Source organism: Mauremys mutica, chromosome 20 (assembly GCF_020497125.1).
Source record: "Mauremys mutica isolate MM-2020 ecotype Southern chromosome 20, ASM2049712v1, whole genome shotgun sequence".
In the NCBI taxonomy this organism is placed as follows: Eukaryota; Metazoa; Chordata; order Testudines; family Geoemydidae; genus Mauremys; species Mauremys mutica.
In genome coordinates this window covers 6,066,174-6,093,922 of record NC_059091.1, presented here as the reverse complement: position 1 = coordinate 6,093,922, position 27,749 = coordinate 6,066,174, and the positions used below count along the sequence as shown (strand labels likewise).

Below are 27,749 nucleotides of genomic sequence, written 5' to 3'. Positions count from 1 at the left end.
GGTAGCGATGCTGGTAAAAGGCACCTTTATACCAATAAAGGAGTCCACACTAATGGTTTTATTGGTAACAAAATCACACTCCTACTGGACACAGTTCTACTGGGACAGTGTCCCTGGAGCAGTATGAACATAAGAATGGCCGTACTGGGTCAGACCAAAGGTCCATCCAGCCCAGTGTCCTTCCTGTCTATCAACAGTGACCAATGCCAGGTGTCCCAGAGGGAGTGAACCTAACAGGTAGTGATCACGTGATCTCTCTCCTGCCATCCATCTCCATCCTCTGACAAACAGAGGCTAGGGACACCATTCTTACCCATCCTGGCTAATAGCCATTAATGGACTTAACCTCCATGAATTTATCCAGTTCTCTTTTAAACCCTGTTATAGTCCTGGCCTTCACAACCTCCTCAGGCAAGGAATTCCACAAGTTGACTGTGCGCTGTGTGAAGAAGAACTTCCTTTTATTTGTTTTAAACCTGCTACCTATTAATTTCATTTGGTGGCCCCTAGTTCTTATATTATGGGAACAAGTAAATAACTTTTCCTTATTCACTTTTGCCACACCACTCATGATTTTATGTACCTCTGTCATATCCCCCTTAGTCTCCTCTTTTCCAAGCTGAAAAGTCCCAGCCTCTTCAATCTCTCCTCATATGGGACCCGTTCCAAACCCCTAATCATTTTAGTTGCCCTTCTCTGAACCTTTTCTAATGCCAGTAAATCTTTTTTGAGATGAGGAGACCACATCTGTGTGCAGAATTCAAGATGTGGGCGCACCATGGATTTATAAGGGCAATAAGATCTTCTCAGTCTTATTCTCTATCCCTTTTTGAATGATTCCTAACATCCTGTTTGCTTTTCTGACCGCCGCTGCACACTGCGTGGACGTCTTCAGAGCACTATCCACGATGACTCCAAGATCTCTTTCCTGACTCGTTGTAGCTAAATTAGCCCCCATCGTATTGTGTGTATAGTTGGGGTTTCGGGGGCAGGGTGGAACCATCACTTGCTTCCGGCCCCCTCCATCTACGCAGCCCTGTCGGTGAACCTGCTGGCCTAGAGGATCGTGTCCATTGCCTAGGGAGGGTGCAGGGAGTGTGAATGGAGGAACCGTGCCTGGTGTCAGGCTCGACACCCGATGATTTGTAGGGTGAGACAATGCCAGAGTCCGGGTCTTATCCAGAGGTGGAGCAGGATCCTGTTGAACCAGGCACGTTTGTGTGTGTGCAGAATTCTCTCGTGTGGCCTTTCCCACCCATGGGAGTGGATGGAAAGGACAGCCCAGCTGCAGGGCTTGAACCCGGGGCTGAGGCATGGGATGGCCCCTGCTGTTGCTCTGGCCCGTCCACCCAGCTGTCTCAGTGCAAGAATGTCCAGCGTAGCTCTCTGGTGCACGGTTGGGGTGGCAGCTGCTCCCCACCCCAGGTCTCTCCAGAGAGCCAGACCCACCGGCAATGCCCTCTTGCCCACAGCCTCCCTGGGGAAGTGACCGAAGGCCCAGGCTCGCGGGGGAAACGTGGTCCAGCCTGATCCGCTTTGGCCACGCTGAGCAAGAAAGGAGCCAAAGGAGCGGAGAAGGACATGTGCCGCTCCTCCATGCATCCTGGCAGCAGGAGCTCTTGGTAGCTGGGATGTCTGGTGGGCCTGGGCGTAGCTGAGCGTCCTCCTGGTGCGATGGGGAAGGCGGCACCCAGAGGGGCTCCTAGCTGCGGCAGGACCAGGAGCGCGGCGTCACCAGCCCCCAGAACGTCTTCTGTTGAGAATCCACCCAGAAATCCAGTTAGTGACAGAACCGGGCCCTTGCTGCCCTGGGGCGTGTGATGGACTCAGGGCCAGGCCAGAGGGAGGGGGATGCAACCAACTGACTGAGCCAGAGGGAGAGGCCTGCGGCGTGGGCACAGCCTAGCAGGGAGGGCCAACACCCCTCGCTAGAGTGTTAGGCCCGTGGCCATGGCCTCGAAGTGAGAGCCATGGCTACTGGGGGAGAGGGACAGGCTCTGACCCAGGGGCCTAGACGAGATGGCTACCCTAGTACTCTAGGGAGATAAGTGACCCGCGATGAGGCCGGGGGTGTCTGGCGTGACAGCCGGGGGAGATCTGCCCCCCGTGACTGAGACCAGCCTCCGGCCCAGGTGCCCTCACCTGCTCGAGCGGGCAGTGGATCTGGGCGTACCACTCCTGGCAGTACAGGCACACCTGGATGCCCTGGCCGATGAAGAGGCAAGTCCACATGATGATGTTCCAGATCGGGCCCTTCCGCTTGTCGTTCAGCAGGAAGTTGAAGATCACTGAGGGGAGAGCCAAGGGGGAGGCTGGGCAGCGACTGCCCCATCTCACGCGCCTCCTGTCCCCACGCCACTGGGGTTCCCCCATCTCTGCCGAGTGACCCTGTAGCCGTGTGAACTGGGCCGAGACCCACCCAATCCTCTCCCATCTATGAGGCCGGTGCTTCACCAGCCACTACCGGGGGCTGGCGTGGGGCTGGCTAAGGTGCTCTCCCTTTGCCCCTGTCATGAATAGTTAGTAAAGGGTTAAAAATAGTACCTGGTAGGCACCTGACCTGAGGACCAATCAGGGAAGAGAATTTGGAATTTCTAGGATGGAACTTTTTCCCTCTGATCCTGTGTGTTTTGTCTTTAGCCATCTGGAGTTACAAGAGTCCAGATGTTTTAATCAAGTCTACAAGTTTCCACCTTTCTGAACTAATTTCTTCTAGCCAAGATAGTGAGTATTAGAAAGATACTTTGTGTCATTATCTAATAATCCTATGTTTGCAATTCTGTGTGTTTGTTATTGATTATTCTTAATTCTGCTTGTACTGGTTGTACTGAGAAAGAGAGAGGATTCTCTCCAGAACTTAGCAAGGTTATACCCTATGAGTGTCCAGCTTGGACTCATAGAGATTCTGTATTTTCTTGTTTTTCTTTTAATAAATTCTTTCTATAAAGATTTGATTAAATCCCTTCTACTGTGGATAGGGGAAGGGGCTAAGACCCACTCTCTCAGTGGTGAGACAGCTTATCTCCGGGCAGAGAGGGGATGGGGAAGAGAGAATTTCTCCTGGGTTTGATTCAAGCAGTTTGAATCAGGTATCTCTTTCCAGTGGCTAGCAGAGAGGGAGGGGGGAAGTGGGCTGCTTCCCTGTGTGTGGGAGATTCAAGGAGTTTGAATCAAGGTATCTCTCTCTCCGGAGCAGGCTGGAGAGAGGGAAGAGAGGGGAAAGGTTCCTCCTCTGTGAGTTGATCTGTGTTCCCCAGGGAGTGTCTTTGAAGGGAGACAGGGGGAAAACAGGGTGTCCCGGCCCACATATTGACCGCGGTGGTGGCAGCAAAGGGGACCTACCCTAGGATTTTGGGGTGGGGGAAGACATGCGGGTCCTCACTTTGAAACCCCCCAGTTTCAAGTGAGGGTAGACTCTGACAGCCCCCTTTTTGCCCTGGGGGCCGAGGAGCCGGGCACTAGGCGGCGCTCACCTCCGAAGATGGCAAAGAGGGTGAACATGACGGGGTAGAAGAAGCCAAAGCAGAGGGTGATGACGTATTCGTGGACGATGGCGGACATGATGAAGACAGACAGCATGGCTGCGACTCGGGACCTCCCTCTGAAGAGCTGGGAGGCAGGGAGAAGGCACTGAACCAAGGAGCCACAAGGAGCAGGGTCCCAGACCCCAGCTCCCACCAGGCCGATGGCCCATCCCATTATTAACCCTCGCCCTGCCAGGAATGTGTCTTGTGCCATGCCACCCTTATGGTGAGACCCCCTCCTTGTCCTTCCCCCAGCTCGGCACCATCACGGCATAGATCCCTTCCGCTGCACGAGACCACCCCGCAGCAGGCAGCTGGATCCAGAGGAGGGAGCCCCACTGTGTCCCCTCCCGGCATCTACCTCCCCAGCCCAGGACCATCTCTGGCTGCTCGCCTGGCACCCTGAGCTAGACAGAGAGCAGCGAGGATCCTTTCAGAGCCACCTTGCATCATCAGCAGTTAACGTTTCATTGAGTCCAAGGGCACCATCCTCACCACCTGGGCCGGCGACCAAGGCTCCAAGCACCACCCCCACCCCTGCCAGGTTCGTCCGCAACGTCCGACCGGCGCCAGGGCCACGTACCCAGAACAGGTCCTGGTAGACGTAGTAGTAGAGCCAGTCGTGAACCACCACGTTCCACGTCCGGTAGTAGGTGGCGAAGGACGTGGAGTTCCACCAGTCCTGGGCGCGCAGAGGGACGAGGGAGAGACGGGAGTGAGCCCGGGCCGAGCGTGCCGCAGTGCCCCCCCCCCCCGGTGTGTGCACGCCCATCTGCAGCACTCATGGTGCCCACCTGGCGCTCTGGTGTCCCCCACTCCCCGCCCCTGCAGCTCCGCTCCAAAGGCCGTGGCCCCTGCCCATCTTGTAGCTCCCAGACAGAGCTGCCACCCCTTCCCCTCCCAGCTCCGTGGCACAGGGGAGCCCAGCTGGGCCTGGGCCCTGCAATCAGCTCAGGGGCTCCCAGCAGAGGGCAGGCAGAGCCCTGGCACAGGGCACCTGGCTGAGATTTCAGGGGTGTGGGGAGGTGAGGCCCTCGGGCTTTCCATGGGTCCCAACCCAAGTCAGGGTGGGTGGGGGCAGGGTTGGCCCCTGAGTGCCCCCCACCCTCGCTCACCTTGTAGAAGGTCCGGTCGGCAAAGCGCAGCATCTCGGCGAAGGCGTTGAGCCAGCAGTGCAGGAAGGCGAAGAACGACAGCAGCAGCAGGAAGGTCCCTGCCGCGGCGAGAGGGGAGAGGCCTGGATTGGGCTGGACGGCTCCATGCTGGGGCAGGCGAGCCTAGTCTCTGCCCCCCGCCCCTGTGCAGTCTGTCACCCCCGGGGCCTCCTCCTCCCCCCCCCACGCCCTGGGACCGCCTGCCAATTCCCATCGCCGCAGCCTTGCCAGCCTCCACGCCCGCTGTGCCACAGGACGATCGCCCCGATCCTTAGGGGGCACTGCCACCCAGCCCAGCTACCTTTGCCCGCTGGTTAGTTACAGCAATTATCACCCCCCCCAGTCCCATACAACCCCTCCCCCCCACAGCCACCCCACAGCCCACACCACGCACCCAGCTCCAACCACCTCCTCCCCACACAGCCCCTCCATGCACCCGGCCCCACATGGCCCCTCCCAGCTCTGCACAGCTCCGCCCCCCTCTCCCCAGCCCCCACCCCAGGAGGGGAGCGGCGGGGGGCGGGTACCTGGCAGGGTGGCGTTGAAGATGGACAGCACCAGCGTCTTGATGCTGAAGGGCTGCTTGCTCATGTTGGTGAAGACGGGGATGCAGAGGCGCTCCAGGATGAAATAGCTATAGAACAGGCAGCCCAGGAACTGCCGGGGGGCGACCCAGTCAGGGATGCTGTTCCCCCCGCACCTCGCAAAGGGCCCCTGGACGGAGCACGCTCTGCTGGGGTGCAGGGTAAGATCTGGGGACACTCCCCACTCCAGCTCCTCCCAGAAGCCTCCCTCAGTGAGACTGAAATGCTTGTCACTGAGCATCGGAGTTGAGAGGCCCGGAGCAGTTCACACCTCCCCGAGCGATTGCCTCAGGCTCTCTGCAGACTCAGGCAGCTGTCTCGGCGCCGCTCACGCTCAGGCCACGTGGACTTTTTGCAACCACAAGGGCTAGAGGCTGGATTTTTTTTCCCCAGGGTCCAATTTCAGTCTTTCGTTGGAAATTTGAAAATTGACAATTTTTTGCCAAAACATTTCCGCTTTCGGGCATTTTTTGACACACCCCGCCCCAAGTCAAAACTCTCCGCAGGAAGCAGATGCGTCTGCCGGAAAACGTTTTTTCAATCTCCCTCCCCCACCCCCGATTTTCCAGCAAAAAAACAGGGAAACGCCGATCATCCTCATTTTACAGATGGGAAACTGAGGCACCAAGGGACTGAGTGACTCGCCTGGGGTCACAGGGGAGTGTGTCACAGGGCAGGAGGGGATTGAAACCACAGAGCCATCCTTCCCCTCTGCCAGCTGGCATTGCACATGGCCCTCTCAGAAAAGGGCTGAGCGAAGGTTCTCCTCTCTGTAGATTCCTGGCTGGTGGGAAGGCCGGGTCTACTCTTAAAACTCAGCAGTATAGCGCCTCGCTACAGCGCTTCAGGTAGCCACGTGGTGAACCTACTGCCTCGGTGAACGGAAGAATTCGTCCGTCCACCTAGTGCTGTCTACAATGAGGGTTAGCCTAGGATAGCTGGGCCTCTCCGGGGTGTGGATTTGATCCCTGAGACGTAGCTCTGCTGATGTCAGCGTAGATCAACCCTCACATGCTCAGGATCTAATTGATCGATGGATCAGGGCTGGGAAGGACCTTAGGGGTTTTTTTCGACTTTCTCTGCAGCATGGGGACCTGCTGGGAACGTCTGGGTACGTCTCACCTAATCAATTCCCTATCACTGGGGGCCTCGGGCGTTGGTGGCACCACGGTCTCTCCTGTTCTTTGCCAGTGGCACACACCAGTTCAGCTCCCCCCGAGGACTGAAATGCGGGTGAAATGCAATGGCCTGGGTTGGACAGGGGGTCAGACTGGAAGGTCAGGGCCCCTTCTGGCCTCGAATGCTATGAAAAGGTTTCAGAGGAAAGCAGCCGTTCTCACCTTGGCGAAGTTCTGAGCGACGTATTTCCACCGGACGTAGGGAGTCCTGGGGGAAGGGAGTGGGTCAGTGGCTGGAGCTTCAGACTATGCCCTCCCCCATCCCGCTCCCTTGCTCACAGACCCCTCATGCTCATGGGAAGCAGGTCATGCCTGGGAGGAGTGGGGCTGCCCCCATGTGTGGATCTCTCTGCCCTCAGCACAGCCCCCCCACCCCCCCGGCCGTGGGATGCAGCAGGTTCACCTGGGGTAGGTCTCCCTGTAGATCAGTGTGGGGCAGAACAGAAAATACAAGTACGTTGACAATGCAGGCAGCTTCACCTCCCCTAGAAGGAGAAAAACAAACGTGTGGCTAGGAAATGTCTGTAGGGAGTGCCGGGGGAGAGGCAGACGGGCACCGGCTGGCCCTGGGCCCTGGCAGAGAGCAGCCCTGGCTGGCACTGGGTACCGGCAGAGAGAGGCCCTGTGATCAGTACTCACCGTCCGGTGGCTTGGCATGGATGATGCCGGGCACGGCCTCCCGCAGGAACGAATGGCTTTTCATCAGGAACCGGATCTGGAGAGGAGGGAACAGGGAACTTTGCAGAACCCGGCTCATGCGCCTGACCCGGCCGGTCCCCAGAGAGCCATACCTCCACCCCCAACCCAGCCAGAGCTGCAGCAGGGCTGGGGGAGTCCCCGGTTCCCTGGAAGACGGTGATGCATGGACACCGTGCAAAGAATCCGGCTAGCTCCCGTCACAGCTCCAACCTTCCCCCTTCTACCTGCATCCCATGTGGACCCTCCAGTCGAAGCTGGGCCCCCATCCCGGAAGGTAGGATGACCCTAGCTTTGTGGGGCCATGTACGGAGCCAGATGCTCAAGGAGACTCCAGGAACTTGCCCAGAGAAACATCTGGTTGAGGACATCTAGAGTGCGGCCAGCAGGAGTACGGGACAGCTGGACGGTGACTACAGGACAACAGGCCCTGCTGAGCCATGGAGACCTCCTGCCCTGCCTGTGCCTGATCCTTCCCCTCCGTGCCCTGCCCCATGGCACTCACCTGCTCGAGGATGACGATGAACCTGGATGCGGGTGGGAGCTGGTGCTGTATCACCGTGTAGATGGGGTAGAAGCCAAGCACAGCGGCATGGCAGGCCAGCAGCGCCCCCCAGAGGATGGCAGTGAAGAGGCGGGGGAAGCGCATGGTGTGGTAGGAGCCAGCCCACAGCTGCAGGGCTTTGTAGGGGACCAGCAGGGTGTAGAGGAACATGACTAGCCAGGTGGCCAGCACCATGGGCAGATGCCCGAAAGCAAAGATGAAGAGGTCAAAGTCCAGGACTAAGCTGCAGGGGGAGAGGAGGGCGACGCAGGACTCAGAGCTGCACCATGGACCTTCCATGTATCATGGGCCCTAGGGACACTCATGGCCCTACGCACCCTCAGCGCCCAATAGCATTCCACTGGGGTGTTCATGGCCCTACGCACCCTCAGCGCCCTATAGCATTCCACTGGGGTGTTCATGGCCCTACAGACCCTCAGGGCCCTATGGCATTCCACTGGGGTGTTCATGGCCCTACGCACCCTCAGCGCCCTATGGCATTACACTGGGGTGTTCATGGCCCTACAGACCCTCAGGGCCCTATGGCATTCCACTGGGGTGTTTGTGGCCCTACAGACCTTCAGGGCCCTATAGCATTCCAGTAGGGGTGTTCATGGCCCTATGGACCCTCAGGGCCCTATGGCATTCCACTAGGGGTGTTTGTGGCCCTACGAACCCTCAGGGCCCTATGGCATTACACTGGGGTGTTCATGGCTCCATGAACCTTCACTAGGGATCTTCGTGTTCCTAAAGCCCTCCTATGAACCTTCACTGCCCTATGGCAAACACTACGGACCTTCCCGACCCTACAGACACTGGCGAAGGCTGCCCCAGGCTTCCTGCCAGCGCTCCCTTGGGAAGCCCTCGGGCCACGTATTCTCACCGCGTAGGGCAGGGGTGGCCAACCTGAGCCTGAGAAGAAGCCAGAATTTACCGATGTAATTGCCAAAGAGCCACAGGAATACGTCAGCAGCCCCCCATCAGCTCCCCCACCCGCTCCCAGCGCCTCCCACCCACCGGCAGCCCTGCCAATCAGCACCTCCCCTTCCCTCCCTGCACCTCCCGATCAGCTGTTTCGAGGTGTGCAGGAGGCTCGGGGTGGGGAGGAGAGGGCACTGCAGGCTCAGGGGAGAGGGCAGGAAGGGGTGCAGTGGGGGCAGGGCCTGTGGCAGTGAGCCCCCCACCCCCGGCACATTGGAAAGTTGGCGCCTGTCGCTCCAGCCCCGGAGTCGGTGCCTGTACAAGGTGCCGCATATTAAGTCCTGAAGAGCCACATGTGGTGTAGGGGGAGGGGCCCGACTCATGTTCTCGTGGTTAAAGCCCCCTCCCCCACACCCCGCTGGTATCATCGCTGGATGGGCAGCGAGGAAGGGGGCGACCCCAGAAGGAGTCTCCCCGGAGCAGGGAGAGGGACGGGCTGGAGAAAATGCCCCTTCCTCCTCGTCAGTGCAGGCTGTGGTCTCTCAGGCTGGGCTGTGGAGCCCTGGGGATCTGCCACATCCCCAGGCATACAAGGCTGTGATTGGTTGGGGGTGGGAATCCTCCTGCCACCCCAGAACACTGTGCTCTGATTGGTCAGGTCAGGGATCCCCCAGGCCACACCCCCAGGCACAAAAGACCGTGATTGGTCGAGGCGGGGATCCTCCTGCCATACCTCCCTTGGTCGATGAAGTCCACCGCCACGGTGCTGACGATGAAGACACAGAGCATGGCGATGAATATGTGGTAGATGGTTCGGAAGTGCTCCACCTCCAGCAGCTCGCTGGAAAAGAGCCAGGCAGGGAGGTCATGCTACCCACCCAGGACGAGGGGAAGGGCAGGGACTGACCCACCCTCCTTGAGTCCCTGTGTTGGTGGGGGGGAATCCACCTCCAACTTTCAATAACAAAGCTGCTGGCAGATCATCATCCCCATTTTACAAGTGGGTAAACTGAGGCACAGAGCGGCAAAGAGACTCATCTGAGATTGTGAGAATGGAACCCCGGAGTCCTGACTCCCAGCCCCACCTCTCTAACCAGTAGATCCTATTCCCCTCCCGCAGCCAGGCAGAGAACCCAGGTGTCCTGACTAAATGACCCAACTCATGGAAGCACCAGCACAAGGCCCCCCCCTAGGGGCGCACACAGCTCCCCCCCCGCTCTGTCTCCCCCACCTCCCATTCTGTAAGATCTGACAGCAGAGGGGCCATTCCAGGGCATGTCGGGGGGGGGCAGTTCTGGATGTGGGAGGGGAAGTCCCTCACCCCAGCTACTCCTTGGCTGCCTCTAGGGTCGCTGAGCAGCCCTCCAGTCTCCCCTAAGCAGCCCCAGGATAGCTTCTTACTGCAATGAGCCCATCCTGTCAGGTGCCCTGTGCTAGGGCATCCAGGGCTGGGCATCCAGGAAGGGTATTGGGTCCATCCCAGTGGGATGTGTTGCAATGTCAGGCCCTGCCCCCTTACCACCCTGCATCAGGCTGGCACACATGGGCAGCACGGTGCCGCTCCCTGCCCCTGCACCCGTACCAAGCCAGGCCGTACTCACTCGAGCAGCGACTGCCGGTCGACGAACACCTTCCGCTTCTCCAGCAGGGAGCCTCTCCCCCTAAAGGATTCCAGCAGGGATTGGGGTTAGACCCGGGGGAGAAACTCCCACCCCCGAATCGGCACTGCTTTCCTAGTGCATCTCCCATCCCAGGGCACTGGCCACCCCTTTCTAATGAGCTGGTGCATGCTCACTGCTGCTGGCTACCAGAAGAGCTCAGCTGTGTTTCACAGGCCCTACACTGCTAATGGTTAACGGGGATTCTCCTGCAGCTCAAGCCGCAGGGGACTGGGCTTCTGGAGTAACCAGGTTCATGTCCACTGGCACCACGAAGTTCCAAGCAGTAACCGCAGACCAGGGAAGGGGCTTTCACATCCACTTCCCCACACCCACTGCACTTCTAGAATAGAGCAGCCAGTCACTATCCCCACCAGCTGCAAGGTGGATAGGTGGAAGGTGTCCCCCCAGGGGGATCAGCACATGGGGGTCTCCAGTCTGATGCTTAGAGCGCTGGTTAACAGAGCAGTAGATGCTGGCGTTCCAGCTGCCTTTCGGACCCTGTGACGCCGAACCAGCCTGTATCCTAATGGGCTCACAGGCAAAGTGGACAAGGGGTAGGAGGGGAAACCGAGGCACGGGGGGGGGTAGTGACTTGCCCACGGTCATGCAGCAGGAATGGGACTAGAACCCAGGTGTCCTGAGTCCCAGCCCAGCACTCTCACTACCGGACCAGGCTGTGGGTGACTCTACCTACTCAGCAGGGGGGCCTGGGTGGGGTCTGGGCAGGAGGGGGTGGGGCACCGGTTTTCAGCACCGCTGCCGTGTCAGTGCCCCCAGCACCCGTGTCACACCCCAGACACCCCCGTCTGGGTTAGGTGGGAGAATCCCTGGTTGGCTGGCGGCCAGGAAGGGGATCCCCAAAGCAGGGGACTCCCCAGGGAGGTGCCGTGTGGGGGCAGGGGAGGAGCCCCGGAGCTGGAGGGAGGAGTGGGGCGCTGGGTGGGCGGATCCCCCATCCCCTGCTCTCACCTATCCTCTCTCTCCAGCCGGGCCTTCCTGTGGGGCTGCGGGTAGGACCCCGCAGCCTCCTCCACGGCCTTGTCCAGCAGGTCTCCGAGCTGCGCCTGCACCTGCTCCAGCAGCTCCAACTTCACCACCTGCCCCGAGGGGGAACGAGGGGGTGACTGGTCTCCCCAGAGAGTATCCCAGCATGCACCTGGGAGGTGCTTCCCCCCTCCCCTCGATTTCTCACACCCTCATCCCAGCTGCCTTCCTCCAGCCCCCCAACCAGCTCTGCCAGCTGGTGCCAGGGCCTCGGGGGAGCTGCTCCTCCCAGTGCCCTGCTCCGGAGCCATCAGCATCCTCCCCTGGCCCCGATCCTCCACCACCTGCCTGGGAGACAAGCTGCCTGGGGGGAAGGTCTCTCCCATGGGACCCCCCCTATTGCGCCTTCCCCAGCAACCATCCACGTAGCCCCCAATGCCCACCCCAGCCCATCCCCCGGCCCTCCCCAGACCCAGGTGGGTGGAGGTGCCTTACCTCCATGTGTCTCCTCCATTGGATGAGGCTGGTGACACTGTCCAGTTGCTTGATGTTCCCTGGTGGGGGCGGGGGGGAGAAGGGGGCAGCGAGTCAGTCACGTGTCACCCGCTGGGTGGTGCCCCCTTGAAGGGAGGTGCTGAATAGCGCAGCTCCTGTCAGAGCCAAGAGTGCATCGGGAGCCCCTCATTTCCACGCCAGAGGGGTCGGCAGCTCTCGGAGGGCCTGATGCCCTGGAAACTCAACACCACCAGCACCGCAACATGGCCACGTGGCAGGGCCGGAAAGATCCCCATTTGCCTGGAGGTTTGGGGATCCCCCCCACACCCCATTTCCGCCACGGCTTGGTGCCATCTCGTACTGTGACAGAGGCGAATTGGAGTGGGATGGGCCCATGGAAACCAGCCCACCGAGCCTGCATCGGGGGCACGGCTGCAGGAGGGGTTGGGTGCCAGCCTGGCCTGCTGGCTCACAGGGACTGGTGGGGCATTGACGGGCCAGCCCCAGTGCAGGCTGGAGCCACCCCCTGAGCCTGGAGCTCCCAGGACTGCAGCTGCTGGGTCTGAAAAGGATGAGGGGAAACGCCTGAGCTGCCAGCCCCACCTGGCAAGCTCCCTACCTGTCCACCCCAGCTGGGTAATACACAGACCCCCCCCCCACCTCTGCTACCTGGGCATGGACACATGGGTCTGAAATGCCACATGCTCACCACAATGTACATGGCAACCCACATGGCTGTAACATGCCACAACCAGGCACCCACACACGGCTGTGACCTGGCACATGCCGCTCGGGCACACGCTGCTCCAGCCTCAGGTACCAGGGACATGGCCCAGGCTGCTCTGTCCCCAACACTTGCATGCTGGGCAGTCGCTGCTCTGGACCCAGGCACCGTCCCCCCCAGCTCTGATGCCCTGGCAGGTCCCGTCTATACGTGGGCACCCGCCCAGAGCTCCTGAAATGCTGCACCCCACCTCCCCTTCCTTCCTATCCCCCTGCCCCCGCTCTGCCCCTGCTCCTCACCGTCCAGCCCCTGAGTCTCCTCCTCTTCCTCCTGCCTTCGCCCCTCTCTCTTCCTCTGCCTGGCTCTGCCAGGGGCCCTCTGACCTTGCTCCATGTCGGCCCCGGAGGGAATGGGACTGGGTCAGAGCGGCCGCCCCAGAGCTACCATCCTCTTCCTCCCAGGGGCTGCCTCCCTCCCAGCGCTGGGCCCTGCCCGGTCAGCTGATTGGCAAGGGGGGGGTAAAGTCCTTGGAGGAGTTTCTCCACTCTGGGATCCAGGCTGGAGATGGGAGCCTTGAACCCTCCTCCAGGGGTGATAAGATAAAGCCCTTATCAGGGCAGAGATAGCAGGGCCTGTGGCTCCAACCTCTGCCCCCAGCCGGGGTCACCCCCCCTACACACACACTTTAAAACTTTGCCTTTGGCACAGAATCATCATGGGATGGGCCTTGGCAGAGGCACAGTGGGCACCTAGACTAGTACCTTTGCTCCCCTACTGGCCGGTGTGGAGCCACTCGGAGCCACGTCCCTGTCTCTTGCTGCTTGTGGGTACCGCTGGCTCTCGGATATTCCCAGCATGCTTTGCGCCAGGGGGTTGCAGTATCCTCTCCTGATATGCCCGGGGCGACCCATGTGTGTGGGTCATTGGGAGAGAAGAAAGAGCAGGATGGGTGCCAGGCTGGGCTCCTGGTTACCCCCTCTCCTGCTGATCTCATTGGGGCACGGCGCTCATCTCTACTCCCTGCTCTACACCGTGACTGAACAGCTGCTACGCTCTGCCCCAGAGCTGGCTGCATCTCAGTCGGGGAAGGGAAAGGGGTCAGCATTAAGTGTCCGGGAGCTCCCGGGAGGGGAGAGGGTGTCACACCTGCTTACACCAGTGAGTCATTTGGCCCGCAGCCTCGCAAAGTTCCAGCGTGACGGTTCAAACATCTTCTTGCTCAGGGACCACCACCCTTCCCCCGCCCTCTGCCCCCCCTCAGACTCCCCTCACGAGGGGCTGTCTCTGCCCCACACCATGGGGCCCCTCTTTGCAGGGGCAGCTCCAGGCACCAGCGCACCAAGCGCGTGCCTGGGACAGCAAGCCACGGGGAGCGGCCTGGCGGTCGCTGTGAGGACTGGCTGGTCCTGCGGCTTCGGCGGCAATTTGGCGGCGGGTACGCCGAAGGGGCGGGACTGGCGGACCTCCTGCGGGCACGCCGCCGAAAGCCGCCAGACTGCCGTGCTTGGGGCGGCAAAATACATAGAGCCGCCCCTGCCTCTTTGTTCCCTTCATGGCCCAGAACAACCCACCCCCCCTCCATGAAGAAGCATCTCTGCCCCCAGCCCCCACTTTCTCCCACTCTGCAGTGGGGGGGTGGGGAAGGGGGGGGAAGCCAAACAGACCCATTGTACAAGGCAGCACCCTGCTGGCATTCAGCCTGTCTGGCAGCCTTGGACTTCCCAGCAGGGCTAAGGCCTCTTGGGGCGGCGAGGGGAACTTTGAGCCAACCGTCCCCGGCTCTTATCGGCAAATGATGAAGGGTTACCGAGGCGATACCTCTGCAGGGCTGAGCTCTCAGGCCCTCCAGCCGCGGGGCTGGGGCTGGCGTGGCAGAAGCTACATTTTACGGCCCTGCCCGCACTGAAAGAAATCTTTGAACTCAATTTTGTGCTGATGCCAGATCCCCAGTTGGCAGCCCCCTAGGCAGAGGCCTCCAGCCAACTCTGGGGCAGGGCCAAACCTGGGAACTCCCCCCCACCACCACCCCCCATCTGCCCCTGGAGGGATCCCCCAAGGGGGGAGGGGGGACAGAGATCTCATCCGGGCTGGTTGAAAATTATCTGTTGAACTTGTTTCCTGATGGAACATTAGGTTTTTCCACTAAGTAAATCTAGTCATGGTCCGGCCTTGCTCCTGCAGGTATGGGGGATTTTTTTGGTAAAACAAGTGAACATGTGAAAGCCAACGAAATGTTCTTTGCGGTGCTGCCATGGGGCCTCATGAGAGTTGTAGTTCAGGTGCCTCATTCCCTCACTCTCTTCTACAGGCCAGACGCCTCGGCTGAACTCTATCGCCCATGAGGCACTGCCTCCTCTCGCCAAGAGGGGAACCATGGTGCACCATGGGAGATGTGGTGCAGCCCAGGAACCCAGGCTATAAAAGATACTTGGTTTTTTTTTAAACGCACTGGGGCTCAAGCGATGGCTCTGATTCTCTTCCAACTGGCCTCAGCCACTCCGGGCGGATCTCATCCGCGTTGTCAATAGCATTCATTAAACAGAGGGCCGCTGACAGACTCCAGGAAGCGGGTCAGGCCACGTAAGGGTGACGGATGCTCCTTCCACCAATGGAACTGAGTGCGACCAAAGAAAAGCGAGTAGCTGCTACTCTCATCAGTACCAACCTGAGCAAAGGGATGGCTGAGCATCACGACACGCGGCCTGAAGAGAGGGACCTGTTCCAAAGACAGGTGGAGGGTCAACACTGCCATAGGCCAGGTCTGCGGGACAAAGGCGTGGTGACGTTCCCCTATCCAGCATTGCTGTGCCAGCCAAAGAACCCACCTAGATGCTGTCTGTCATTTGTCAGGGTGGCACAACTGTGTTTCTACCAGGGGTTACGCTGGCAGAGCCTGGCCGTAGCGTGGACTGGCCATAGGCGCCGGGACATCTAACTAGACTAAGGGCATGTTAGTTATTCTGGTACAGCCAGTGGTGAGCTGCAGCCGGTTCGCACCGGTTCACAAGAGCTGGTTGTTAAATTTAGAAGCTGGTGTAGAACCGGTTATTAAAGGGGTCAGTGGGTGGGCAAACTCTGGTCTGCGGGCCACATCCAACCCGTGGGACCGTCCTGTCTGCCCACCTGAGCTCCTAGCTGGAGAGGCTCCCTTGGCCCCTTCCCCACTCCCCCCATCTCGCAGAGCCCCAGTGCGCCGTGCTGCCGGTGCCAGCACTCTGGGCAGCTCTGCAGCTCTGCCGCTTTGAGCAGCATGGTAAGGGGGCCGGGCCGGGGCTGGGAGGAGGGGTTGGATAAGGGGAAGGGAGCGGTTGGAGGGGGCGGAGGTTCTGGGGAGGCGGTCAGGGGATGGGGAAGGGGGGGGTTGGGTAGGCGTGGGAGTTCCGGGGGTCTTTCGGGGTGGTGGTGGATGGGGTCGGGGCAGTCAGGGGACAGGGAGTGGGGTAAGTTGAGTAGGGGGTGGTGTCCTGGGGGCAGTTAGGATGGGGGTCTCCGGAGGGGGTGGTCAGGGGACAAGGAGCGGGGGGAGGGGTTGATGGGTTGTGGGTTCTGAGGGGGGCAGTCGGGGGCAGGACGTGGGTTGGGGCCGGATGTGGGGGAGACAGGCCACCTGGGGCTTGTGCTCACCGCGCAGTTCCCTACCGGGTCTTCAGCGCTGGGGGGGGTCTTCACTCGCTCCAGGTAAAGGACCCGCCGCCGAAATGCCGCCCAAACCCCGGAGCGAGTGAAGACACACACACCCCACCGCTGCCGCCGAAGACCCGGTAGGGAACCGGGTCTTAGGATTTTGGGAGCTCATCACTGGGTACAGCCTATTTCCCCAGCTAGACAAGCTCTCAGGTGGGGTCTGGAGGGCACCAGGAGGGCGGCATGGCAGAAAGAAGGCGAGCGCCAGGCCCTCCAAAAACCAAACTCAGCTTTATTTAAAATAAAAATCTCCCAGAAGCATCCAACAATCCTCAGGAGAGCGCACTAGGGTAAAGGAGCTGCAGGCCAGGTGACAGCAAAAGCAGAGCTGGGGGACGGGGGCGGGGACGGCAGGCCGGCCCTGACTCCTGCTCCAGCTGCCTCTGCCCCAGTGCCCCCCACATCCGGTTGCAGGGGGCGGACGTTCAGGAGGAAGGTCAGAAAGTGACAGGTTGCTTGTCCCACATCCGACCCCCCCCATCCCTTTCTCCCCTCCCGTTCCCCCTGCCCCTCTCCCAGCTTCTTAATTGGTGTCCCACTGCAGCTCAGGGTGTGTGGACGGGTGGGGGTGGGGCTCCTGAGATTTGGGGGTGCAGGGGTGAGCTCTTGCTGGCTGTTTCCAGCCTGTCCCCGTAAAGCCATGCTGCCCTTCCCAGAGTACCCCCCCCCCCCGCCAAGATCCAACATTAATAGCACTCTTCCAATACCAGCCGTCATTGTTCCCCACCCAGAAAAGCAGTCCGTCCCCCCCCAGTCCAAGGGGGAAACTCCCCATTGCAGGAAATGCAGCTGTGGGTGGGGGGTTGGGAGCACCAGGGGATACTGCAGACCCCCCCGCCCCCCACTCCCAATAGCTTATTGAACAAACACCTGCACTAGCAGACCCCCAAAGCGGCGGTATGGGTCCCAGGCTGCTACCCTAGAGCCATGGGGTGGAGGGAGCCCTGCTAGCCCAGCCCCACCACTCCCCAGGGTCCGGGTGCAGGGCTATTCCCTGCCACCTGTGCCCAGCCAGTCCTGGGTGTGAATGGGGCAGGTGGGAGAGGCCGATCCCCAGGGAGGGCAGCGCCCCCAAGCTGCCTTCAGGCCAGCTCCTCCCAACAGCCACGGGGCCAGGTAATAAATTAAAGGCAAATGCTTCTGCGTCCTCGGGCTCTTCTTCCCGCAGTGTCCATCAGTCTGAGCCTCCTCCAGCCCCGCTCGAGCCCAGCCCACCCCTCTCAGTCACTCCCGTTGGGCAGGCAATGGGGGTTGCCCTCCAGCCCCCCCGAGCCGGCCAGCGGGTGGCCCTTCTTATCCACACACCAGCACTGGCCTCGCCTCTGTCCTTTGGATGCCCGGCACTGGAAGAGGAAAAGACAAAGGGGAGGGAGGCTGTGAGAGAGGACATACCAATCGGGTGATTGACAGTCTTGTAATCTAAGGCATTTCCACCACCACTACCCCGCAATGAAGCCCCAGCTCCCGGAGTCATGGGACCATTAAATGAAAGCTGAGATCCTTCCCAGAGACTGGGAGTATGTTTCTAACCCTCATGGCTCCAGAGAAGACCTAGAGATTGGTATCTTCTAGCTTTTCTTCTAGCACTTGGCACCCCTCCATCGCCAAGTGCTTTACATATGGATGGGGAAACTGAGGCACAGGGAAGGGCAGCAACAGTATTGTATCCACTAGGCTGTGCTGTCCCATAAAGGATGAGAACCCAGGTAGGCAAAAAGAGCCCAGCTCAGGAGTTGGGGGGACCTGGTTTAAAATCTCTGGCTGTTTGGAGCTGGTGGTGCCTGATCTGGGGTAACAGCCAGGTGGCCCCAGGCACTAGCCCGGGATGGCAGGGGGGCGGTAGAAGACACATGCACTGATCTGCTAGGGCAGCTAACAGGACATAGGTCTGGCTGGGCTGGTGGCTGGACACAGAGGTCGGTGTAGGGTGACCAGACAGCAAGTGTGAAAATTCGGGACAGGGGGTGGGGGGTAATAGGCACCTATATAAGACAAAGCCCCCCGAAATTGGGACTGTCCCTATAAAATCGGGACATCTGGTCACCCTAGGTCGGTGCCCCACTGGGCTGATCACCAGTCCAATGCTGTGTCTGGGCAGCCGCTCGCTGGCTCCCCGCCAATGCCCTGGAGGGCTCCCGGCTCTGACTCCATCCAGCACTCATGGTGCCCCAGGCCAGGGGAACCCGCCCCAGCCCTGGCCCCTACCTGTTTTTTCCTGTAGAAGCCTTTGGTGTCGCAGTTGGGAATGAAGATGTCCTCTCCACTCAGGTACAGCGGGGCCTTGAGCTCCAGCATGACGGCTGCCAGGTGCATGCGGCACGGAGCCTGCCAGGGGACAGGACAGATTGCAAGCTCAGGAGGGACGGGACTCGCTGGGCTTCCTCCCCCCGCCTCCCCCCCAGCTCTCACAGCTGCCTCTTCTCCACCCGCCCACCCCCATGCCCCAGCCAGCCTATACATTGGCCTCTGCCTATAGGGGCAACCCGCATGCCAGGGAGTTCATCTCCCTGCAGCAGGAGCACGCCAGCCCAGTGACTGCAGAGCCCAGGACAGCTGTTTGTAGGCTACAAACTCAATCCCAGCCTCTGCCAGCAGGGGGCACTGTAGGGAGCAGGGCAGGGGTGCTGGCTGGGAGGGACGCTCCCAGCTACTGCAGTCCCAGCCTCTCCCAGCAGGGGGCACTGTAGGGAGCAGGGCAGGGGTGCTGGCTGGGAGGGACGCTCCCAGCTACTGCAGTCCCAGCCTCTCCCAGCAAGGGGCGCTGTGGGGTGCAGGGCAGCAGCTCCCAGCTGCTCCGTTGCCAGCCGGAAGTGCTGCAGGAGCGCTGCCAGGGGAACCCAGGTGTTTCCTCTCCCGGCGCTGGGTGCCTGTGCAGGAGATGCCTCGCATCAGACTTCCACGGGCACGTGCTTGCCCTGTCCCTGCCCCCTCCTGCAACGCACCGTCTCCAAGTCCGGCTTGCCGTCGCTGTTCAGCGAGATCTGGTGCAGCCGGTCCTTGCCTCTGTTCGCCTCTGTCAGGGGACCATGGTGCTGGGGGGCCAGAGGCTGCAGCGTGGGGTGGCTCGCCCTGCGACTCTCCTTCCGGCTCTCCCCTGTGGAGGAAAGGGAGACAGAGCGTGGTGCTTAGGCCTCAGCCTGCCATGCACCCTCCCCTGCCTTTCCCCCACCCCAGTCTGCAGCCAGAGTGTCCTGTGCAGCACAGGGCCCTGCGGCTTCTGCTGGGGTCAGGCCCCTCAAGCCTGCAAACGGGCCACCTGAGCTGCACCAACCTGGTCGCTTGGGTGAAGTGAGTTTGCTGCATCCTTACCTATTGCCAGGTGCTCATGGCAGATGCAGCGTCCCCTGGCTGAGCGAGGGTGCAGCTAGGCCATTGCATGCAGGAGCTACCACTAACTCTGGGTGTCACAGTCCCCTTGGAGACACCCAGGACCCAGCGCCACGGAGCACCTGCAGCTCCATGCACCCAGGAGCTGGGTGGACCTCAGCCCTTTGGGGCCTGGTGCCCAGAACCCCGCAGCAGTGCCCAGGTTCACCGAAAGTTGTGCAGGCTGGGTGCTGAGTGCTTGAAAATCCAGCCCTGAACTCTCCCTGGGGAGGGGAGGGAATCTTGCCCCAAATTACTGTTGGCCAACCGCCCCAACAAAGTTGTTCTCACAGTGCCCAATATCAAGCGTCCCATCCTGCACTCCCATATTCCGACACAGGGGGGAGCCAGCGCTCCTTGGATTGGTGAGCAGGACAGAGGAACCCACAGATGGGCCTGAAGAACCCCCTCCAGATCTAGCTGCCCTCCCCCAAAGAGATGGGGTCCCGCAATACAGCAGCTGCTACAGGCTGGGTGGCACATGCCAGGAAGCAGCTTTGGCTGTCACAGAGTCATTGAATGGCCGTGGACATCCCCTCCCACCACCACTTCTGCATCTGCAGCAGCCTCCCGACTGCCTTAGCCCTGGGTGGAATTGCTCAAGGCATCTCTGCTCTGCGGGAGAGAAGCCTTTGCTTTATAGCGGGGTGGAGCAAACAGCCGGATTCTGCAGCCGCACCATGGCCAGGTCTCACCCCTCTCGCCCTCCCAGCCTGGATTATTAAACATTTTTGTACAGCCCCTAGCACCACGGGGCCTGGCTCTATGACTAAGGCTCCCAGGTGCTAAGACACGGTCAGTTTAAGGTAGGCTCAAGATTTAGAATGGGGGGTGGGATTTTTTACTGGATCCATTATTATGGAAGAGCCCAACATGAAGTTTGGGGGGTGGGGGGTGCAAGCAGCAGGGGAGAATTTAGGCTGCACTGGGGGCTCGGACACAATAGCACAGACCCCAGCACTGTTCTTGAAAGGGGTTGGGGGGGAAGAGGTTGAGGTTTCTCTGAATACCCCCTCTGGGTGGGAGGGATTTGCCCCTCTGCTTCATGTCATTGCTCAGATGGGTGGCTCAGATCTGCCCCAGGACCCCCGCCCCCATCCCTGATACACAGCCATCTCCCACTGGGTGGAGTTTGTTACAAGGCAATGACGTTCCTCCCCATTGCGTTCCTCCAAGCTCCCCCAGCCGGTGTGGGGGTCTGCGAGACTCGACTCCCCCCCCCACAGCAGTATCCTGAACCCTGATGGAGGATTAGCTCTGGGTAGCTCCCTGCAGCCTGTCTGTTGCCATCCGACACCCCCCCCCCTCCGGCCAAGCACAGGGGGTTCGCCCCCGGACCGGTGCCTGCTGAGAACGCTGAGCTTTGAGCCAGGCACCTAGGGGGGAGTTCAGTCCCAGGCTCCCATGCAATGGTGCTGCCCTCTGTCTAGCTGCCTTTGGCCCTCAGAGACCAACCTCTGCTGGCAAATTGTAGCTACTGCCGGCTGGGGGCTGGCCTGCTGGTAGCTGGACTGGGGGGCAGGGGCTGTCTGTGTTTGTACCACCCTGGCCCATCTCCCACCCTCATAGCTCAGGGGAGGGCCTGTCCCCCTTCCCAAGCCATGTATCCGCCCACATGCCCCTTCTCCCATGCAGGGAGCCAAGAGGCTGAGCCCGCTTCATAAGCACAGAAATGTGCAGGTGGGAGGGGAGGATCAGGATGGATCAGGGCACCTGGCAGGGACACCTCCTTGGGCAGGGGGGGTGGAGGTGATACTGCTGGGAGCGTCCATGGGCCATTGGCACATGCAGGTGCTGAGGCAGGGGTGAGCATGGCTGGTAGAGACAGCTGGGTAGAGACAGCTCAGGGGAGAGAATCCCCCCCACACACACACTTCTCAGGCAGCTCCCAGCCCCCTCTTCTACCAGACACCCCCGCACCCACACACCTAGCATCAAGCCAACCCCGGGCCACCGGGACCCGACCCACTTGGAGCCTCTCCACCCTCCTTTCCAAATTGCGCTGGGTGATAGACAAGGAGCCACCCAGCCTCCCCATCGCCCCCAGGTCTCCTGCCGCAGCACCCCGGGGTCGGCGAACCCTCCCCACCCCTGAGCCGGAGAGTGGAAATGCCCAGCCACTCCCGTGGGGGTGCTCCCCCTGGCCAGGGAACCCCACTATGGCAACCCCCAAGTGGAAGGACCCATCTTCTCCTGCCCCTCCAGGGGGAGGAAAGAGACTCAGGTCCGGGGAGAGAAAGCTGCAGCCTTTGCCTTTAGAAACCAGGGAGCTGCCCCCCCAACTCCTGGGGGGGCTGCTAAGTGGCACCAGGGATCCCCCCGATCTGGGCTCAGCACCTCGGCAAGGGCTGCCCTGTGCCCTCACCCCGAAGCTCAGCTGGGGGGGTCTCCAAGGATCCCCCCCAGATCTGGACTCAGCCCCGAACCCCAGCCGCGGCCGCTCCCCCCAGCCCGCCCCGCACTCACCTGCCGGGGGCTCGGGCTCCGTGTGGTTGCGGCTGCCCTTCCTGCCTCCCACGGCCCGGCACACCCCCTTGCCGTGCAGCAGGGCGTGCAGGGGGGTCCGCTCGCCGGCCCGGGGGATGCAGCGCAGTCCCCGGGCGCAGCTGGGCGTGTAGACCCCGCACGGCTCCCCCAGCGCCCGGGCGCAGCCCTTCTCCCCGCAGGCTTCCCGGGGCGCCTTGGCGCTGTCGGGGGGCGCCGCCGCTGCCTTCTCGGGGGCCCGGCAGCCGGCTCGGGGGGCGCAGGCCGCGGGGTCCCCGTCCTCGCAGCTGGGGCACTGGCCCAGGGCGCCCCAGGAGCCCGGAGCCAGCAGCAGCGCAGACACCAGCCAGCAGCCCGGGAGCATCTTGGCCGGCTGGGCAGGGGAGGAGCCGGACCGTGCTGCGCCCCGACTGCTCTGGGCTCCCTCCCCACGGCCTCAGCCCTTAAATACCCTGCCCAGCCCACAACCTGCCTCCAGCGCTGGCCCCGGAGCGCCAGGTGCCTGCAGCCCTGGCACCCCCCAAGCGGGGGGGGGGGGGGCTGAGCGCTGCCCGGCTCCGCTCCCGCCCCAGCTGCGCTCCGGCTCCCCCCTTTGCCTCCCCCAAAACTCTCTCCTCAGGCTCCCCCCGGCTCCTCCCCCCTGGCCACGCTCTGTTCTCACCCCCACCCCTCCCGTCTTCCCCCACCCATGTTCAGTTCCAAATTCAATTCTCCCCTTCTCGCCATCTCGGACATTCCTGGGATTCTGGGGGCGGGGGGGGGGGTCGCTCGAGCCCCTCTGAGCTGCAGCGGCTGAGAGAGGAAATAAGACAGGCGGGGGGAGGTGGAAAGGAAACATGCTCCCCCCCCCTTCCCCCCGACGCACGGTCCCAAGAGGGAGCTCCCGGCCTTACTCCCCTTCCCAAGGGCTCCCCAGTTCCAATCCTGAACCCCCCCTCCCAAGAGGTAGCTCCCTCCTATCCTATCGGATTTAGTTGGGGTTGGTTCTGCTTGGAGCCGGGGGTTGGACTAGATGATCTCCTGAGGTCTCTTCCAGCCCTAATCTTCTATTATTCTATCCCTCCATTCCCAAGGGAGCAGCTCCCATATCCAGGCCCCCATTCCCAAGTGGGAGAGCCCATCTACACTCCCCCATTCCCAAGGGGTCAGATCCCACCTTCACCCCCCCATTCCCAAGTGGGAGAGCCCATCTCCACCCCCACCCCATTTCCAAGGGATCAGATCCCATCTCCATCCTCCCCATTCCCAAGGGGGCAGCTGGCTCCCACCTTCACCCGCCCCATTCCAAAGTGGGAGAGCCCATCTCCATCCCCCCCCCCATTTCCAAGGGATCAGCTCCCATCTCCATCCCCCCCAGTCCCAAAGGATCAGCTCCCATCTCCTCCCCCCCCCTCCCCTCCAGCAATTTCTCTTCCAGTGATTTGGGTCTAATTCTCTGAGCATCTGTTTTGAAAAACCAAACAACGCACCCCCCCCAACCAAACAGAAATCGCTTTCATTTAACCCAACCCCAAAGAAGTGAAGAGCAAACAATTTCCTGGTGCCCAACCCCTGATTTCCCCTCCTTTCCCTGGGGGCGCTGGGCTCAGATCATGGGGTTTTCCCCCCCCTCTCTTTTTCCCTCAAAAGTACATTTTTTTTCAGGATCTGAATGAATATTGTTGCCTTTGCATGGAGCCTAAATGCCTGGAATATTTCATGCTTCCAGCCCATCTCTGTTGTGTAATCCAATCTCTGAGCTATTTCCCTTCCCCTGTCTAATTCTTTCCTAAAACATAACACATCATTTTTACTGCTGGCCTTTGTGTGGGCAGAGCTGAGTCTTAAAACAATGTGCTTATTTGGCAGGCTGGGTCTACTGATTAGAGCGGAGCATGGGAGTCAGGCCTCCTGGGCTCTTGACTAGCGGTTAGAGCAGGGCCCTAGGGAGGGTCAGGTCCCTTGGATGTCTTGCTCTGGAAGGGGGTGCGTTATAGTGGCGGCAGCAGAGGGCTGAGGGTCAGGACTCTCAGCTTGAGTTCTTGGCTCTGGGGGCAAGTGTTGTCTAGTGGTTAGAACAGGAGGAACTAGGAGTCAGGACTCCTGGGTTCCATTTTCCGCTCTGGAGAGTGCGGTTTAGAGGTTACAGGAGAGGAATGGGAGTCAGGATACCAGAGTTTTGTTCCTGGCTCAGGGAGGGAGTGTAGTCTAGTGGCTAGAGCAGGGGAACTGGGAATTAGGACTCCTGGGTTCTATGAACAGCCCTGCCACTGACTGTGTGACCTTGGCCAAGTCACTTTCCTTGCCTGTGCCTCTGTTTCCATGTCTGGAGAGTGCAGATGATATTACTTTCCTATCTCTCTCATGGGGCTTTATTAACATCAGTAAAGATCTTCAGATGTTGTTAGTATTTCTTGGAAATTTTAACTGCTCACCTCCAGGGTTTCTGTTCTGGCTACTTCCCCCATTGCTTCCAGCATTTTGATTTCCTTGGTTCTCGTTTTCAATAATCAGCTTTTCTTACATGTTTTAAATAACAAAATTCAGTTGTGTGTTGGATTCTGCTCCTGCAAATCCTTATAGATTCCAAGAGCATGGGGGTAAGAGTGTTACCCAGCTTTCCCACCCAGTGCTGTCCAGCCAAATCCCTTTACAACTGGCAGCCAGTTAATCCTCAAAACCCTCCTGGGATGTAGGCAGGTCAGTCTTATATGCTCTGTTTTACATATGGGGAAACTGAGGCACGGAGCCCTTAAAGGGACTCACCCAAGGTCACAAGTCTGGGCTAGAGCAAGGTGCCGAACTCAGCATCACCCTCAGCAAAGCACTGTGCCTTTAGCAAAGGGTTGTCCCTGGAGCCTGGATGGAGAGGTGCTTGAGAGTATTGCATGCTTCATTTTCCTTTACAGCAGTAGCAGTCCACACCCCCCCCCCCTGAAGATGCACTGGGCCTAGTGGATCGAGCACTGGGCTGGGACCCCGGTTCTAGTCCCAGCTGCTTAGTGATCTTGGGCGAGTCACTCAACCTGCCGGTGTCTCCGTTTATCCACTGGGGAAAAGGGGGATCGTGACCCTCCTTTGTAAAAGTCGATGCCTGAGAAGAGTGAAGTGTCGTCATTAAGCAGCTCCACTTGTAGGGGCTCCAGTCTCCCAAAGGGCCGTGGAAAGAGGTGCAGTTAATTAACCGTCCAAGTAGCTGTTGAACTTGAATTTGTACCAATCATAACCCAGGGGCAGGACCTCTCCCTGGTAAGAAGCGACTGTTGCAGATGCTTGCCACTGGATGGCGCCCCTTAACCCTTCGCTTTCGGAGGACTAACTGGGTGCAGGGCAGCAGAACCACCTTTGAAATGCAACCCACAGCTGCAAGCAAAGCTGGGCTAGCGATGGACCGGCCTCTCTGCTTTCTCCGGCCTGGACCTGTGGGGACAGAGGGGGGACCCCCCTCGCTCAGGGTAGGGGGCTCTGATATTGTTCCAGGCCATCCAAGAGGTGATGATTTCTGAGCAGGACTCCCAAGTGCAGCTCCGTCCTCTGGCACACAATCAAGCAGCCCTGGGAGGCAGCCACAGTCCATTTCCCATAAACAAGGCGTTCTTCGGCCCTGAGCGGAACATGCCTCTTGCTTTTCCTGAGATCCACCCCCCTCACCCTCTTTGCATTTCCCCAGTTTTCACCCAGGATGCCCCTGCGCGCTGCCCCAGGGCAGGATGTTAACCCCTAGGGCCTGATCTCTGTTTATGTTTGTCCATGATGTTCCAACAGGAAAAAAGAGGCAGATTTGTAGCCGGGAGTGAAATCAGCCATGGGAACAGCTTCCCAAGGGATGTGGCAAAGGCTCCATCCTTTGGAGTCTATGAACCAAGCCTGGATAGCTTCCCAAAGGGTAGCCCCTGACTCAGCCATGCGCTTTTGGGCTCAATGGAGGAATTGGCAGGTGATTTACATGGTGTGTGCTATGCTGAAGGTCCGACTGTCTGTCTTTGGCACTTACAGCACCTGATTACCATATATCTGAGTGCTTCCTACTCTTTAATGGATTTAGCTTCACACGACCCCTTGGATAGGACCCGAGGGGGAGGGATGTGATCCAGGGGTTAGGGGAACTGGCGCCAGAACCCTCAGGTGCTGTTCTTGGCTGTGTGTTTGAGGGGTTAGAACAACAAAGTGGGAGCTGGGATTCTTGGGTTTTATTGCCAGCTCTTCCACAGGATTCAGGAAGTCATTCAGCAAGTCATTTCGCCTCCACTCACTGGGTGGCTGTGCACCACTGCCCCCTGCTGGATGGGAATCAGAGCTACTCCACTGTGTGTCATAGGCCCTCTGCTGCCGATGGAGATTCTCCTTTAACTCCAAGGGCTGAGGTGTTGGAGGGGTGCATCCGAGTTCTGTCCCTGCTAACGCTGGGAATCTCTGGATGCCTTCTGTGTGTGAGGCAGCAACAACCACAGAGCCCTAGACTGGGGGCAATAATTTAGTAACGGGTGATGCAACCCACAGAAAAACAGCGATTCTCCTAGCTGGGGTGCAGGGAATTTGCATTTCCCTTGCTAGCCAGATTTCCCCCCCCCCCCCCCCATGCTGCCTAGCAATGAGGAGGTCCTGGCTCAGAGCAGCGTTGGGGGTGGTGTGTGTGTGTGTATCAGAGGCCCTGGTTTTACATCATCCTCGCCAGTAGCTATTGCAGGCCATCAGGTGACCCGCCTGCTCTTGCCAATGCAGAGGGTTTTTCGCTTGGGTGCCCCAGCTGCTCCTCAGCCCAGAGGACTCACCGCAGTGCTCTGAAGGACATGAGGCCGCTCCAGCAATCTGGACACCGTCCCCTTCATCCTGCGGCAGAGCCAGTGACTGGATGGGCACTGCTCACTGGAGGGCTAGGCTGGACGTCAGCCAAGCAACGCTTGAGCTAACGGGGGAAGGGAACATGCGCGGAGCCAAGAGCCATGGATCAGAGGAGAGAGGGGCCTCAGGCCCAGCCCGGCGGGGTGGGAGTTACTCCAGGAAAGAATTTGGCCCATGGTGTAAAACAGAAGAAGGTGGAGTTCAAATGCAGACATGTCTAGGATGACAAATAGAGGCAGCTCCCTCCCAGGGTGGGGCAGAGGGAGCTCTGCTATGGGGGGGGGCGGGGGGGGACCAAGATGACCCCTCCCAGCATGAGGCAGGGGGGATTTGGGGTTAGAGGGGCAGAGATGGCCCTGTTCAGGGTGGGATGGGGGGCTGTGGGCGTGAGAGGGGCAGAGACCACCCCTCACAAGGCAGGGTGAGAGGGTTCTGGGGTTGAGCAGGGCAGAGATTGTCCCACCTGGGTGGAGCAGAGGGGCTCTGGGGCTGAGAGGGGCAGAGATAGCCCCTTCTGGGGTGGGGCAGGGGAGCTCTGGAGGTGCAAGGGGAAGAGCTGGCCCCGCCTGGGGTGGGACACAAGGAGTAAAACGATCAAGTCCTTTTTAGGCTCATGTAAAGTCTGGCCACTCTAAAGCCCTCTGAACTGGGCATCAAGGAGGCAAAGCAGAAGAGAGCGGGGCCTGAACCTGCTAGTTCTCCTTTGTCCTGGCTCGGCTAGGGGAGGAGGGCAGGGAGAAGGAAGCGGGTTGGTCACAGAGCCCATAGCCTAGAGCCTGCTAGCAATGCATCAAGCTGCTAGGAGCCCAGGTGGGGTTACCTTGGGCACATTCCTCAGGCTCACAAAACAGATCATAGGCAATGGGGTAGGGAAGCAAGGGAAATATCCTGCTTGCTTAGGAACCTGGAAGGTGTCTGAGCCACAAGAG

The 27,749-nt window shown here is 59.9% G+C and overlaps 2 protein-coding genes across 2 annotated transcripts; both read right to left on the bottom strand.

Moving 5' to 3' along the window:
• Nucleotides 1-869: 869 nt before the first annotated feature.
• Nucleotides 870-12,926, bottom strand: SOAT2 (sterol O-acyltransferase 2). The gene is made up of 15 exons (XM_044995127.1): nt 12,765-12,926; nt 11,742-11,800; nt 11,232-11,359; nt 10,203-10,262; nt 9,335-9,442; nt 7,642-7,924; nt 7,080-7,155; nt 6,844-6,925; nt 6,603-6,648; nt 5,206-5,335; nt 4,640-4,737; nt 4,108-4,206; nt 3,474-3,609; nt 2,143-2,288; nt 870-1,753 (listed from the first exon to the last, which is right to left on the bottom strand). The coding sequence occupies exons 1-15, from the start codon at nt 12,856-12,858 to the stop codon at nt 1,703-1,705; spliced, it is 1,596 nt and encodes a 531-aa protein (XP_044851062.1). The 5' UTR covers nt 12,859-12,926; the 3' UTR covers nt 870-1,702.
• Nucleotides 12,927-16,432: 3,506 nt separating this feature from the next.
• On the bottom strand, nt 16,433-22,411 carry IGFBP6 (insulin like growth factor binding protein 6). The gene is made up of 4 exons (XM_044995145.1): nt 21,982-22,411; nt 19,092-19,243; nt 18,355-18,474; nt 16,433-17,492 (listed from the first exon to the last, which is right to left on the bottom strand). The coding sequence occupies exons 1-4, from the start codon at nt 22,361-22,363 to the stop codon at nt 17,370-17,372; spliced, it is 777 nt and encodes a 258-aa protein (XP_044851080.1). The 5' UTR covers nt 22,364-22,411; the 3' UTR covers nt 16,433-17,369.
• Between the last annotated feature and the right edge of the window lie 5,338 nt (nt 22,412-27,749).